At 36.3% G+C, this 15724-nt stretch overlaps 1 protein-coding gene across 3 annotated transcripts in view; it reads left to right on the top strand.

Moving 5' to 3' along the window:
* CPQ (carboxypeptidase Q) overlaps positions 1 to 15724 on the top strand; it is a 160118-nt gene that overhangs the window by 98407 nt on the left and 45987 nt on the right. For all 3 annotated transcript variants that reach the window (XM_085303062.1, XM_085302892.1, XM_085302976.1), the window contains one exon: positions 851 to 962. In XM_085303062.1, the coding sequence (XP_085159188.1) occupies positions 851 to 962 (112 nt within the window). The remainder of the gene's footprint in view (positions 1 to 850; positions 963 to 15724) is intronic.

Here is a 15724-nt window from a genome sequence, read left to right as displayed (position 1 = left end):
GCTGAATGCCCTACCTGTTTTGCCCAGAGGTCTTTTCTCTTCTTGACCCCTCCATAGGACCCCTCCAGATCTATCAACTCTTAAGCTTTCACTCCAGTTAGAGAACTGTCTCCACTTCTGCACTGGTGTAATACTGCTTCTTGTTTCTTTGACAGGGTTCAAATCTGAAAGTGAATGTGTTTCTGAAGACACAGATACTGTTATACTCTACTGTAGCCACAAAACTTTCTTTGCAGAAAAACCATCTGGGACTTGCTACTGTGTAGTTTTTAATTTAAAATATCCTTATGACTAATGGAACTATAAAATACCTTGTCACTGTTGTAGCACGTAGGGGATCTAGTAATAAATTAGAGGTCCTCTGTGGCAAGCGCCATAGATACATAATAAAACAACAACCTCTGTCTGGGAACACTTCACCCTAAGTTCATATTTCTTAGTTATGCACCCAAAAATAGGGTTAATCAAATTTAATGCCTAGGGGCTTAAACAGTTCACGGATGGTGTGTGAAAGAAGTTTTCATCATTCTGCAATATGTTTGTCCTGTAACTCTGGAAAGTATGCACTTTGTCAATATATAAGGCTAAGCTTTTCATTTAAATACTCTTTACAGTATATCTAGGTTGATTTATCTAGTGGTTTGAATCAGCAGGTTGTATTTGATGGTCTTAGGTTTATGTTTAGTAACTAGAGAACAATGTTTTAATCTTATCTGAAATGCTTCCTTCCTYTTCTTTTAAACTAAAAAGCCAAATTTATGACAAAATCATTCCAATGCCTAAATGCTAAGCTGACTTTTCTCATTCACTGTTTTCATATAGATATGTTTTCTCATAATTGCTTTTCCAGATTGTATTAGTCAGTGGACATCTGGACAGCTGGGATGTTGGGCAGGGAGCTATGGACGATGGTGGTGGAGCATTTATATCATGGGAAGCATTGTCTCTTGTTAAGGACCTGGGTAAATATTTAATTTTAAATATTTTTTAATGTTTTATATTTCCAGGACACTTGTATGTTGTCTACTCAGAGTATTCTATTTTATTCGCTCTTCTGAACACAAATATGCATACTTAGTATAAATGTTTTTCAAATTTGTCTCATAAACATGTTCTTCCTTCATAAGAACCAGTTATGTTCCAAGAGGAACGCATCAGTTGGTGACCTAGAAAGTGCTTTAAGCCTGCATGGTCACCATCATCATAGAATGAAAGTTCAGTGTAAGATACAATATCTAAGTAACCTACAAAGAAGTTACCCCTTTTCATTTTTTTTTCTTAATAAGAAGGTAGTCCTAATGAAGATTAAGTTGTGCGATGTCACAAATAGCCTTCTTCTACTTCTCTTGGCTTTTGAAACAAACATTGTCTTCAAGCACATTCCTAAACTGTTAACTGTCCCGTGTGTTTTTCTTTTCCTGGAGGCTGCTCAGGTAGTTTAATTCCCAATCCCGTATATTGCTCTTGATCACTTCTCTAGACAATTTCATCTATGCCTTTCTCTAGAATATGTAATCAGAACTGGCAGCAGGCCATGAGGCTGTATCTGGTCTTTTTATCTATATATTACATTATTCAACAGAACTGGTTCTAAATAAATAGAAATTTGTTTTTTCTAAGGCATATATTGCAGAGTGTTTTTTTTTTTCCTGGAATGTTATTCCTAAATAAATTTATATCCTGCCTCATCTTGTTCCATGATAGGTACAATTGATAGGTAACTTTGTACCATCATGCTGGCATCATGGCTTTGCACTTCAGGCCTGATTTCCTGATCATTTGTGCTATTTGTATGTTGYTGTATGCTTGGACTCTACTTTGGGCTGTGAGTCTCAGCACTACAAGGACACAGTTCTGTCAAACTTGGCTTACCCTTAGCTCATACATCTCAGCAAGTAACATTTGACACATTTGAGACACACTTGAGATCTTCCACACCTTAGTATCCTGCTACAATAAGCTTGTGGGATACAAAGCAGCACTTTATTTTCAGGGATCACTTGTTTGATTCCCTCTCAGTAATAACAAGGTGATGAAGGGAAATCAGGTTCTGGAGTTTGATCTATAGATCAGCTGAACATTCTGGATACCTTCTAGTCTCCCTCCTCCAAAATTTCTGCTCAGCAAATGAATAATCCTGCCATCAGTGGTAAATGCAGTTAAAGACAGGAGAGAAGGAAGAATAGGTGGCATCTGGCCTGGATGTGCATCTTCCACCAGTGCTAGGGGTAAAATACTGGTGTGGAATTGCTTAGCCTACTGCCGCTTGGTTTGCATATCCCTCTCAACTAGGATCTAAAGGGCCAGTTTCTGCTAGTCCTGGACTTCGTCTGACCTCTGGGTAGAAGTAGGCTACAGATAGTGGATTATTTTAGAAGGGCACGGCCTACATATAGCCATATAGGGTGTGCTTGGTAGCACAGGTGRTCCACTAAGTAAGATGAATTAGGGTCAGTGCATGTCTCAGAAGGACTTATGGTTGTAAGGTATAAAAATAACGTGGGATTCCTTGTGGACTGAAGGGTATTCCTGCTCAAGTGCAATTTGAATGTGGCAGGAGTGTTGTCAGGGGGACTCTAAGGCCATCTTTGTGATGCAACTCGTGCATACCATCTTGCAGACTGAGGTCTACAGTCAGGCACTGCTCCCAGAGATGATCTAGGCTTTGACCTAATTGGCATTGTATGTTTAATTTAGTCATATGTGGAACATTCAAATCCATCTGCGTGTTTTCTCTACATATCTAGCCTCTCAAAGTTCAGCCTGGCTGTCCTGCTGTTCTCAGTCTACTGTAGCCTAGTWAGATTTCTGATCTTTGCTCTGTAGATTTCAGTCTTACTGTTTGATCAATATTTTTTGTTGCTTTTACTTCCATATGGGCTTTTGTTACTATACCCCTCAAAACTAGTTTGAAACAGATTTCTTAGACTGACAAATTGTTACCCATGGATGCTTTTTCCCCTTCTCATCAGATGGAATCTGTTTTTCCTYGTCATTCCTTTTTTCCAGAAATCTAACCTGTGGTCAAGGGGCATGATCTAAGTATGCATTGAAAAAATAAAATCATCAGCTGTTGCTCCTAGCTGTAGCAGAGTTTAAGTAAGAAAATAGCCATCCCTGCTTGCAATCATAAGCATTTCTGCACTTTAATAATCTCAGTGTTTCTTGGAGAGCTCTTTATAGATGAGCTCCCTTATGTGATTAGCCACTCCGACATTACAGTGATGAATGTCAGACATTCCTATGACAAAATCCGTTATTTTGCATTATTTTATCCCCTTATCTCTCATTTTGCAGCCTGAGAATGATTGGACTATTAATCTATGACTGAAAATGAAGTACCTCAGTTTTATTTTTTTGTTCTTTTAACAGTAAACTAAAAATGATTCTTCTACAGAAGAATCAATGCCTATTATTTCTTTTAGTGTTTTCTAATCTTTCCTCTGTTGTATGATTCTTGGAAAATTGTCTGTGCCCTCTCCACCTCTAGGAAAAAAAAAATCTGTATTTGCTGACTTTATTCCATTTAAAATGAACAGCTTTGTATTTCTTAAGGCATTGGCATTTCTGGTGGCATTGCATATGATTCTTACTCACTGACTTCCCTTTCACACATGAATGAAATGCATCACTCTCTGCTTGTTCAAATATTTGATTTCCTCTGGTAGTAGCCTGTGTGTTTGCTGTACAGCCTGTCGTAAAATGGTATTTTCTCAGCTGGGAAATGTCTGAGCCTTTGCTGATGCCCTCTGTTAGCTGTTATGTTACGCTACTCTTATTATGCTAATGTTCTATAGGAACAGAAGACTAGAAGAAAACTTCTGTGTCATCAAATCTAATCTATGGATAGCTATGTTTTGTGATTCCTTCCATAAACAGTCTTCCATAATAGAAGATTTTGTATCTTAAGATGCATAGAATATCTGACAAAAAAAGGATAGCAAAATGCCAGATATGCATGTTATGTGAAAAATTAATTAGAGTTTTATTTAAAATCAGTACTATAGACTATAATGCTTGAAACTTCCCCACACTGAAAATCTGTTTTGAACTGTGGAGATTTGGTTTCATATCCTTTTGGACTCCTCTAAGTTTAGTGTCTGTTTAGCCTACCAAATAGATTTGTCATGGCAATACGCCATCTGAACTGGCTAGTCTATATACACATAAGTTCTACTGTTTACTGGAAGTCTCAAAGTCATGCTGCTTTGAGTAGACATAAGAGCTGTATCTGTATATTGTATTACTGATCTTAAAAATGTGGATATATGATCTTAAAGGAGAAGTGAGCATTCTGAAATCCAAATTTTAGAATCTAAAACTTACATTATGTCTAGTGAAGATTTGCTAGTACTTCTATAGTCCATTTTTATGGACTAGCAGTGACAGCAGATATATCCTCATATGAGAGAACAGAAGTGTTTTACATAGTGCACCCATATTTATTTCTACTAGCTACTGAGCTGTACTGTACTTGCTTTGCTAGTAGCTAAACTCCCCCAAAATCACCAACTCGTAGCCATATTGACTGTTATCCAAATGTTCCAAATGTGTCTTGGTTAATGCTAAAGTTTAATGAAGCACAAAGGAAATAAACAACTTTTTTTTTCCAGTGTTCTTGAAAATTTTGTGCCGCCAATTGGCTAGTTCTCTAGCAAGCTTCTTCATGGTTTATTTGCTTAAAAAACAAAGAACTTGAAGCATTGCTAAAAAAAGTTGTTTATGTGAATAAAGATGGAAGTTTCAGCTAGTTGGTGCTCATTATTCTTTTAGTAAGGACATTTTTGGAGGCACTGAGGTAGTTCCTCAGCTGGTCTGAACTGGTAAACTCTATTTCCTTCAGTGGGATCATGCTTGTTATGGTTAGCTGAGGATTTGACCTATTTGTAATGCTTAAGACATGACTCTTCAAAACTTCAGCCAGGGTTTTTGAGGCAGTAAGCTTGTGTAGTTTGGCTGCAGCTTTGTCTGTCAGCAGCTGCCTTCCCCAACCCTCCACAATATTTAACCTTTTGATAAATTTCAACTGAATTTGATATAGATGTAGAAGTGTTTAGAACGTGAAGTCCTAATGTGTTCTTTGTTAAAGGAGTGACTGAGGAGAGATGGGTGTGCATCTCCCACACGTGGGAGAACATTTATGTCCCAAATGAGGGAAAGGCAGGAATAACTCTGCCTTTATCATTTCTATTTGATGACAAATGTCTGGCTAGTCTGCTGACTGGAGTAAGCACAGGATCTTCTCTTTTTTGTCTTGCTGCAAACTCTGTGGGGAAGGTAGCAAATACAGACGTAATGAGAGTGTTGTTGGAGGTAATTTACAGAATATGGAAAGGAATGAAGAAAAGGAAGAACTGCTGAGTGGTTCATGCCTTTATGCAGAGGGAAAACCTGGAGTATTGCATGAGTTGTGATGTGGTATGAGAGTATTGGGGAACTGTAGAAGATACAGGACTCAAGCAAATCAGGCTTTACTAGTTTTGCAAAATAACAACTGTATTACTAATTACAGTCTAGAAACCTCAAACCCAAGCTATTTTCAGTTTGGATTTGCAATTCTTCAAATTTGCATGTGTTCTTATGCAAAAATGTTTCTTTTTAGATAGCCAATACCATTTGTTTCAGCACTTTGATGTTACAGTGGTGACTCTTGTGGTGTCCTTTAAAACATAAGTTCTCTTTTCCCTTTGCCACACAAGTTTACAAAATAAGTTGTCTTTCCAGCTGAGGTGAAAGATTAGTTAAACAACTGTTCATAAAAATAATCCCCATGTAATTACCCAAATACACTTTGATGCTGTATTTTGCTTTTAGTCAGCCATGCAGGTTGGACTGGCAGCCTGTGGGACTCTGTCCAGCTCTGAATGTTGATTGCCTACTTCAATAAAGGAGGTATTTGTGTTCCTCTCGCATCATTTCAAGCTTCCTACTGTCATGGTGGTCTTGCTCAGGAATAATACTTGCTTATGAGGAAGAAGCAGGTAGTATGGAATTGATGGTTTCAGAGCTTAAGCCAGTTCTTTCTCTTTGCTCCTAATCCAGCTACATTCCTGTATCTCTTGGCCCAAGTGGGCATTTCTCACTGAAGGCCACAAGGATTCTCCCCTGCTTCCGCAYGATGGAGTACAATGTGGGTGGCCTATAAATCCTTCTGGCAAAACCACCTTGTGTTCAAGCTCCTAGGGAGGTTCAAATTTTGTCTTTAAAGTAATCTTGAGAGAACTTAATAATGAGAACGACAGTGAAAAGTCTTTAGAAGGTGGTTATATGGCAGTGTCTGCTTTCCAAGCATAACATATTGTGTCTTCTAACTGCAGTAGAGAGCCCACTAAAGGTAGAAAGGCAGTACATTTTGACTAACAAATTTTTACTGCTTGCTTCTGAAAATCCTCAGTTAGATGACAATTGCATCTCTTTTTAATTAAAGCAGCTGGAGCCAAATTTCAAGGGTGTTTTTCCATTCAGAAGAGAAACTGATGGGGCTTGCTTCTTGGCATTACTATCTAGTTTATTTTCAGAGACCTATATCCCCTACCACAGAAGGAATCAGCTAGTCAACAGATCCTTTGTTCAAATTCCATGTTTCTTTCAGCAATGTTTACCCAGAAGCTCACTCTCCTTGTTCACAGAGACTTTCTACCTTTTAGTGGCTGTGTTTGGGTCTTGCTTCTTCACTATGTCAGCTCGTTGTGCTCTCCCACCCCTGAAGGTGCACACATGTCCACCCAAAACTGTTCAATCTCCCTAGTGCATCTTCAGGAAAAGTTCATTGGTTGGATTTTTAATTTGCCAAGTCACAAAATTGTGAAATTCAAGCAATTTTCCTTCAATTGCTTGAACTATAGCAATGTAAAGTATTGCCAGTTACTATTACTATATACTCAGATTTCGCCTGTATTGGAGTAGCCACTGTAGACTGTATTGAAGTAGTCACTATAGAGAGGCTTCTGCACTCCAAAGATTACTGATGGATTATGGTACAAAGTAAGCATTTCCCCCCTTTTGCTGTTCTCGTATGTGCATCCTGAGCTCCTGTTCAGTCATGTMTGCATGCCATACAGGACCAGGAAGCTACAAAAGTGCCTACATTCTGACAATCCTGGTTTTTCTATATATGAAAAACGTTTTCTGTGGAAACTCCTAGAGACAAAGAGTACAAGGAGTCAAATAGATGACTGGAGCACGTTTTCCTTCTCCACACCCTAAGCCAAGATGAATGATGACATTGCTATTATAGCAGCTTGATGAAGCAAGGATTATTGTTGACAAATTCTAATCCTAGCCATCACACTTTTTATATTGCCTGCCTACATTCCTAGACTATGATCCACACACACATGAAAAATGGAGAAATTTATGGTGATTGGTGATATGTATACTTGCCCCTCTTCCTCTCTTTGCCAGCTTTGTGGAGTAATGTAAGTTTAATGAGTCAACTTTACTATAGATGTTGACATGGATTCCTGGTACAAACAAATTTCTGTTTCCTAGGATAAAAGTATGGAAGACTACAAGAACATTTTTAAAACAGTTCAGGCAAGAATTTCAGGGTACTGCCTTTATTACATTTTATGTAACTCATAAGGAGTTGATTTGACTTTTTTTTTTCTCTTAAGACTTATTTAAAATTGAAATCGTAACTCTCCTCTGAATTATACCCATGACTAATGTGACTGGAAAACCATAAGACAGATTTCTATGCAGTTCACTGTGGTCTTGGTATATTTCTTGATTCCCAATTCTCTGGCTAATAGATGAGGACTGAAGATATATTTTATTAAAAAAAAAAAAAAAACTACTGGAATCATTCCTTTTCTACTATGCAATATTTTATTTAATTTGCTATAATTTTAATTTAAGTCATATAACTGCAATTTTAGCCTCCTTTCTAAATTTTTAAAAAATATTTTTGAATTCACTGTAGCTGTGGTAGTGTTGGAGTTGTTTACTGTCTAGGAGGTATGTTATGAAACAAAATTAAGTGACTATTTTTACAATTTTTTTTTTTTTTTTGAAATATATATCCCTGATGTTAACCCTTTGTTCTTATATTCCTTTCACTTCCCCAAAGTTGCATGTTTTAACCTGGCTCTCATCTTTTGCAAATCTATTAAATCATCTTGGTATGAAATATCTGAATCTACTGTTACAATTCAACTGCATTTTCACTTTCCTTTCAACATTCCATAGAATATGATTTTGGCAAACACTTTAATCTTCAGTTTCCATGCTGAGTTGACATAATAAAGGAGTGACTTAGACATAGGAAGGTGTTAATTTGGTGGTAAATTTAGACATACAATCCTCCATAACTGTGCTGTCCTTTGTACTGTGGACTGCTACTTCTCTGGAAGCTATAATTTACTCAGGACTTTTGAGATAAAGAATAACCTTTGTTTATCTATAAACATCTTAAAAGCCTGGTGACAGAGGTTATTGTGATTTTTTTCCAAATCTGTAACCCAGCTGAGATGATGAAATTTAAAATCCTTTCTGGATGAGGTCAGAGTCATCTTGTCCTTTCAGCCACTTTTTTTTAATGTATATGTTTTTGATATGGTCAGACAAGTGCAGCGGGTGCAATTTCTGTATCATCAGCTCTGCGGACAGTGTAGATGCTGGAAGAAGCTTAGTTTTTTTCCACTCCATACAGCAGAGAGAGCAGGGTCAGAACGCACAGCCACAACTCAATAAGGTTCAAATCAGAGTGAGAGAGAAGGGGCATTGCCTTTTTTGCTCCATAAGAATTTATGAGGTCTCTGAATGCTTTTAAGGAAGGAGGTTTCTGTAAGAGAAGGAAGGTACATTTTAAAAGTGGAGAAGTGTCCTCTTCCTTTTCATGGGACTTGGAGAAAATGACAACACGATTAGAGCAGCACAGGGCATGAAACTATTTTGTTGCATGTTTGTTTTGCTATTTTACCAGTAAACAGGTAAAACTGTAAGTGGAAGTGATTTGTTTTGTTTTGGGTTGTGTGTGTTTTTTTTTTTTTTTTGTTTTTTTTTTTTTTTTTTTTTTTTTTTTTTTTTTTTTAAGATATGGTTTGTACTGACTTCAAGAAAGACTACAGTAATTGGATATCTGTTTAAAATCCTAAATAACAGAAGGGCGCATTTCTCTGTGCTTCTCTTTTTAGCTTTCATATAGCTATCTTAATAGTGGCTATGAGCTGCCACCTCAAATAAACACTAGCTTTAGCAGTTTTGCTGTCTAGCATTTCTTTTCATTGAACAGCCCAACATACAGGGCTCTGGGCTGTGGTCCCTCTGTCTCTTTTTTCCTGCTCACAATTAAAAGGCTAAATATATATTATTTTTAGTTACTAAACTTGCAAATTATTCAGAACTCTACCCTCTAGTCTTGTATATACAGCTACTTCCTTGACATTTCCTCTTGGATATTCCATCACTTTCTTAAAATAAGCCTATCTAAAACRTCTCATGTTTCCCACCTCTACTCTTTTATAGATCTGCCTTTCCCGTTCTTTCGTAAACTCATCAACCCACTCTCCCCTTTAAAAAAAGGAAAAAAAAAATACATGGACTGATCTCAGTTTCTCAGTGTGCTTTAATTAGTGCTACTCTAGCTCCTTCCCTTCTCCTGAGTGCTACTCTATATCCTGCTTTTCTTAGGCCATCCTATTTTCATTCACCGTCTTCTCAGAAACCTTCTCATTCTGTGATTCTGCAGTTTTCTTTTCCCACCCAAAACATACTCTCTAATCCCTTCTCCAGCATCCTGCCTTTGTCCAAATCACATTCAAGCTGCTTGCCCTCACCTCAGCTTTGCTCATGTCTCAATTTTCATTTCCTTGCTTCCATCCTCGGTTCCACTCGTAACATGAGCTTCTGGCTTTTCCTTCCTGCGATTCCACACCTCTTCTCAAGGTAACCCGTATACCTGTGAGACATCTGAGGCCCTGGAAAGCTCGTTTTCTTTACTCCAAACTGTCTTCAAGATTCGCTGTTTACAAGCTTGACACTGGATCCAACAATCATTTAGTTCTCAATTGTAGGACTCAATTACAGACAAAACCTATATAAACAAAGAAGAATCAGGCAGCTTGTRTTATAGTTTTTTACAAGAAAACAGAGGCAGTTTCCCATGCAAAAAGCTGCTTCCCCTGTCTAATTTTAGGCTTACTAGAGATTTATGATCTATCATATTCAGGGTTTAAATAATGCTAAAAATTTTTTGAGGTGTGCTTTATCTGTCTTACAGAAGCATATGAGTTTTACAGCCTTAAGACTTCCTCCTTTAAATCATTACTTCTCACTTAATTTTGAAGGAAAAGCTTTTCTTATTAAGTGTCTAATGCTGCAAAAATAGTGAGGGTAGAGCTTYCTGCATTATAGATTGTATTTCTAATAACAGAATGAAAGCACAAATCCTGCTGCTTCAGAATGGGAACCTTTTGTTGGTTTTCATAAGGAAAATTCTGAACATCCTAAATAAATTGCATTATTACTGTCATCTTACAAATTTTAATTTATTGGTGTATATRTACTCTGTGAAATCGATCATTCAGCCAGGGAAACAGGATGCTAAAGTGAAAAGATTTTTCTCTAAAGTGGAGAAGATGGTATAGAATAGAGAAATTAGGTAATATTCTCTTAAATACTGAAATATTCCTGTTTTATATTTCAACAGCTATGAGAACCCTGTCAGAAAATCAGTATATGTGGGTAGCAAACTTAGGAATTTGTGTATAGTAAATTTATTGGGACCTCACGTTATGTAGATAGCAAAGGCCCAAATTGCAGAGTGTGGGCACTCACTCTAGAAATACCATGGAAAAGGCCTAAAGAAAGAGAAAACTGCATCATTGAAACCATGGACAACCTACTATGCAGAAAGAAAAAGGACTTGTTGAAAATGACCTGATTTGGTAACTTACCTGAGGTCTAGACTAGAATAGGGTAAAAGATTGAAGCATATTATAACTAAAAGTATCAGCAACATTAAAAAGTAGGCAGTGTAATGAAAGTGTAATTGAAGCTAAAATATGTAACTCGCTATGAAACCCAACAGCTTAATTAACCCAGCAGATATAGTGTTTYCAGAGATTCTGGAAATTTCAGAAAATCGTCTATTTCCTACTCTGTTAATGATTGAAACAGTTTCCATTTTAGCAGATTGAATGAAAAAATCCCTGAATATTTGACCAGATTTAAAAAGTTAATAAAGCATTGCTGGTTTGGAGAGGATTTAAATGATGCATAAAGAGACTGCTATTGTGTTGCATGCAAAGTAAAGCAAATTAAGAATGAGTATTGATACAAATAATTTGACCATAAAATATGCATCRGAAGTCACTTTTTGGCAGAAGGCTGCTAGTAAAGTCACAAGACATGAAAACTGTGCAACAAAGACATGGTGGGAGGGAGACTGAGTGAAGCAGAAAGCATAACCTGGAGAAAACTCACAGGCTGATTTGGTACAGTTTTCCAAGATACTAGTTTTAGGAGAAACCTAATTGATACTAGAATAAACAGAGACATTTACGAAAGATAAGCAGGGCTTAGTAATAAAGAATAGTACAAGTGCCATATTAAAAAGGACAATATTTGTATGTTTGATTTTGTTAATGTCATGAAGTTGAAGGCAAATATTGTTGTTTCTCCACAAAAAKGGCAACTTAAAAGGCAATGGACGCTATATGTAAATTCCTTTAAAAGGAAGAAATAAAATCTTTAAAAAGAACTTGACAGTTTTTTCTGCTTCTCTGTTTTATAAGTCTTATTATTTAAAAGAGCAAAGCTACAGAAAAGCTCAGTATATCTAAAAATATACATGGAAAATCTTTGCTTTGTTAAATGCTTATACACTGAAGGTGTTGACAGTAAGCTTAACCTCTTAAGTTGTAAAGTGAAGAGGTCGTGCATCCAAGTGGAAGATGGCTGAGGGAAGTCCAGTGCTCTCCCGTGTAGGGCTTCCTAGGGAGGAAAGATASGACAGCAAGATTTTTCCAGTATCTGTGATGAATGTTTTGCCATAGTGAGAGAGAGGTACACACTTAAGCTTCAAACTCTAAAAACATGTTACTTCTGGTCAAGGGAATGCTTTAAAACCAGAATGCTATCACGTAAGCTCTCCAGTATGTATCAGGGCATTTTACAGATAGTTCATAGAGCAGTTTTTAAGGTAAGTGCATGGCACAGTGTATCGAGTGAGGGTGTCAGAACTTTGTTGCAGTCTACATAGGAGAAAATAATCTCCTGCTAAAAAYGTTAGTCTCAGAGATGTCATCTCCAAAAAATAATAGATGGGACAATAGTTAAGAGCACAAACTCTGGGCTTTGTAGGGTTATTGTCTTGCTCAACTGATCTAAGCTGGTATGAAGCACATTACACAAAAGGAATTTCAACATTGTGATGCAGCTGAAGCAAGGGAGGTATTCCGTGGAAATGCCGTGTTAGTAATATTACTTCAGGGAGGTTAGCAGAGATCATACTATRTACACATATAAATATATTGTTTCATTTTTATTTATAGAAAATTATGCTGATACTTGAAATGGAATTAACCACTGTGTTTGATGATGAATTCTAATATCTTYCTTAGCAAAACACAGAGTATTAGTTTTGTTAATTTTTTATTCCATAGTCGAGTTTTTAGAAACTCCAAACATCTTATGAGAAGTGMTTGCTTGATAGAAAAACCCTGACTGATGCCATCCAGTAAATCTCCTGTGTCAGCTGTTAATCTGAAAAAGATAAACAATGCATTAAGAGTTTAATGAATATCAGCAGCAAAATGTGCTGTCCAAGGTCATCATGCATCTTACCACTTTTGCATTAATGCTCTCTTAAAGCAATTCCAGGCCGCAGTGTAATAATGCAGAAAAATGAGTGGCTCTTGATGTTACATRTAACAGTGGACCAGACTTGGCAATGATATATTTATGTTTGCCTCTCCAAAGAGGCTCCTGAAACAAATACATCAGTGGCTTAAGGAGCGTAACAAAGTAAGGGATCAGGTAGTGTAGTTTGTACTAGTTTGATATTGAGTTCAAGGCTTTGTTGGGCTACTTGTGCGATGTCTTGGGAACACAAAGCTGTCAAAGCTCTGAGAACCCTGATGGTTCCCACAGCTCTGAGAACCCAGATRCTCCCCAGAGCACATGGAGGGGCTACAGTCATTTTCCTGTTTATAGGATACAGAGGATATCTAGCTTCTATMTCTATACTGTAAGGATCATCTCCTCTCTGTAGCTAATGCAACTTCTTACAAAAATTATTAAAAATCAGTAGATGTGGAAAATAAATGCAACTTTCAAAATAAAGACGTGGAAATAGGCTATAGAAATTAAGACAAGAGGACAGTGTAGGGTGATTCAGGCATGTCATGTCTCTTTACTTTAGTAAGTGTTATTAGTAAGCAATAAGCACTGTTCACATTTATAAAGTGGGAAGATATTTACTAAACAAAATCTAGTGTTTGTACTTCTCATCCCTATTTTGATTTTTAAAAAGACACTGTATATACCAAACATACTGGTATTTCTTCACCTCTTCTCTGTTATTTGCTGATTTTGGAAGTTTTTTTGATCATAAAACCCCTAGGTTCAGCTTTGTGAAAAGRTGGATAAAACATACTTTACTGGTATCCAGAAGCTGTATGTGACTAATGGGAATAATTAACAAATGAAATATCTTTGCATTTTAGTAAACATTATAAAGCAAATGGGACTGCCTTAGTGCCCTGGGAATTAGATAGCGTTATATAGTGCATGTACTTGTAAATACATGAATCCTTTTAATATGATGATCCTATATAGCWTTCCTGTCCGTAACATTACCTTGGTTCTAATCCTCCTCCTTCCTTGTTTAAGYGCTGTCTTAGAGATGGACCAAGTTTATTTCTTTACATTACATTTGAGAGATTAACATATATTTGTATATATTGATATTAAACTGAATTTCTGTTCTACAGTATGGAAATGTATCAGCTTTGTCAGGCATTAGCAGTTATATAGGACATAAGATTCAGMTCTTATATAGTGTCCAGAGAACTGTCTTATTACTGGGAGATCATTCACTGTTGTAAAAACATACATGGATTTAATAAATGATCTCRTGTCTAGAAAATATCCATTCTACATTTAAAATCAATGTAAAACATAGGAGTGTTTAAATTTATTTATATTTATTTTTATACACCTCCATCTTATATGGTGGCAATTGTCTTTTACCTAGRTTATGAAAGAAAGTATTTTGACAAAATATTTTATTGTTGAGACCAAAGCAAGACTGATTAATTAATAGCTCTTTTCTAGTGCAATTACAAATCTTTTTTCCCTTGAGCATTTGGTCTTTGGCTAATCTAGGCTTCCTGCTGACATCTACAAGTGTGACCTCTGTGTGTTTATTTAGAAGAAACAGAACATATCACTGATAAAGACTACATCTTAGTATGAGTGAAGTGTTCAGAGTAGTCATAAAATACGCTACACGGAGACAATGAATGATGGTGAATAGCCACACCAGCACAGAGGGAATGTAATAAAACAAGCGTCTTGGTATACACAGCACACACCTTTCCCCAGACGTAGGTTGGCTGTATTGGTGTTTTGATTTTTTTCTTTTAATTTAGGAGCCCAGGTGCCCCATAGTATTTTTTGTGCTTGGAATAGACCATGARAATGTAGAGTCTGATCAGTAAAATGAACATCTGTGCTGATCTATGTACATACTGTGTCTGAGCCTCTTCTGTGCTAACACATCTGAGTAAGAACAGTGCTACTGAAGTCAAGCTAGTATGAAATYAGGACCAGAAGTCATATATCTGACAGTTCAGTGGTCCTGGGCCTCATTTCCTACTTGAGCAAAAGAATACTTTTTCCAGTTAAGGATAAGGTATAGAAAAAAGAATCCGTTCTTTTAAAAGAAGAYCTAGAATTTATAGATTTAGAAATGAATATATAGCTGGAGGAGGATCTATAGTTGTTTTGGTTTTACTTTTAATTATAATTATGTAACTTTAGAAAGAACGATCTGTTTAATTGTTCTAGCTATCACTTTTTGAATGTTAYTTTTCTGTAAACCTCTGCTGTTCTCTTTAGGATGGAAACTGGAGTTTCTGTGGTTTTGAGCCAGTAATATGTTCTCCAACTTTCATTTGAATTACGTAATTTAAGATGTGAGTGACACAGCGAGGACACAAAAGGATCCTTCACTGATGCATCAGTAAATATAACCTACTACACTTTGCCAAAATGATCTATTTAGAAATTTAGTAAATTTTTTTAAGTTTTTTTTCTGATGTCTTTTTTTAGACTATGTAGTAAGTCATTTATATAGGTAAAAAGAAGACTATAGGTAAAAAGAAGGCACTATTTTATTTGTGCTACTATTTCCCTATATTTTAAAATTTGCTACATATCCCTGTACATAGTGTTCATATCACAGAATATAGCTTTCTCCTCCAAGTGCTGCTTTATTGTGACTTTTCAATAYATATTTGGACTGTGATATTTGTCATATTTGGACTTCTGCGTTTGTGGTGGTTTTACCTTGCTTAGTGACCAGTAGTTTGTAAAAAGAAAACGAAAATTGATAAACTTCCTTCAAAAAAAGATTGTAGCTTAAATATTGTATTTCATATTTTTTAATAAAAGCATGCATTGATACTATTTGTAGCAATATTATTTGCAAATATTGGATTTGTTTGATGTACTGTGATCAGAATGGCTGTATTTTTAATAACGGGTAGATAAATAC

This window comes from Rhea americana, unplaced genomic scaffold (assembly GCF_003343005.1).
Source record: "Rhea americana isolate MKP2758 unplaced genomic scaffold, rheAme1 scaffold_0, whole genome shotgun sequence".
In the NCBI taxonomy this organism is placed as follows: Eukaryota; Metazoa; Chordata; class Aves; order Rheiformes; family Rheidae; genus Rhea; species Rhea americana.
This window is presented reverse-complemented; position numbering and strand designations above follow the sequence as displayed.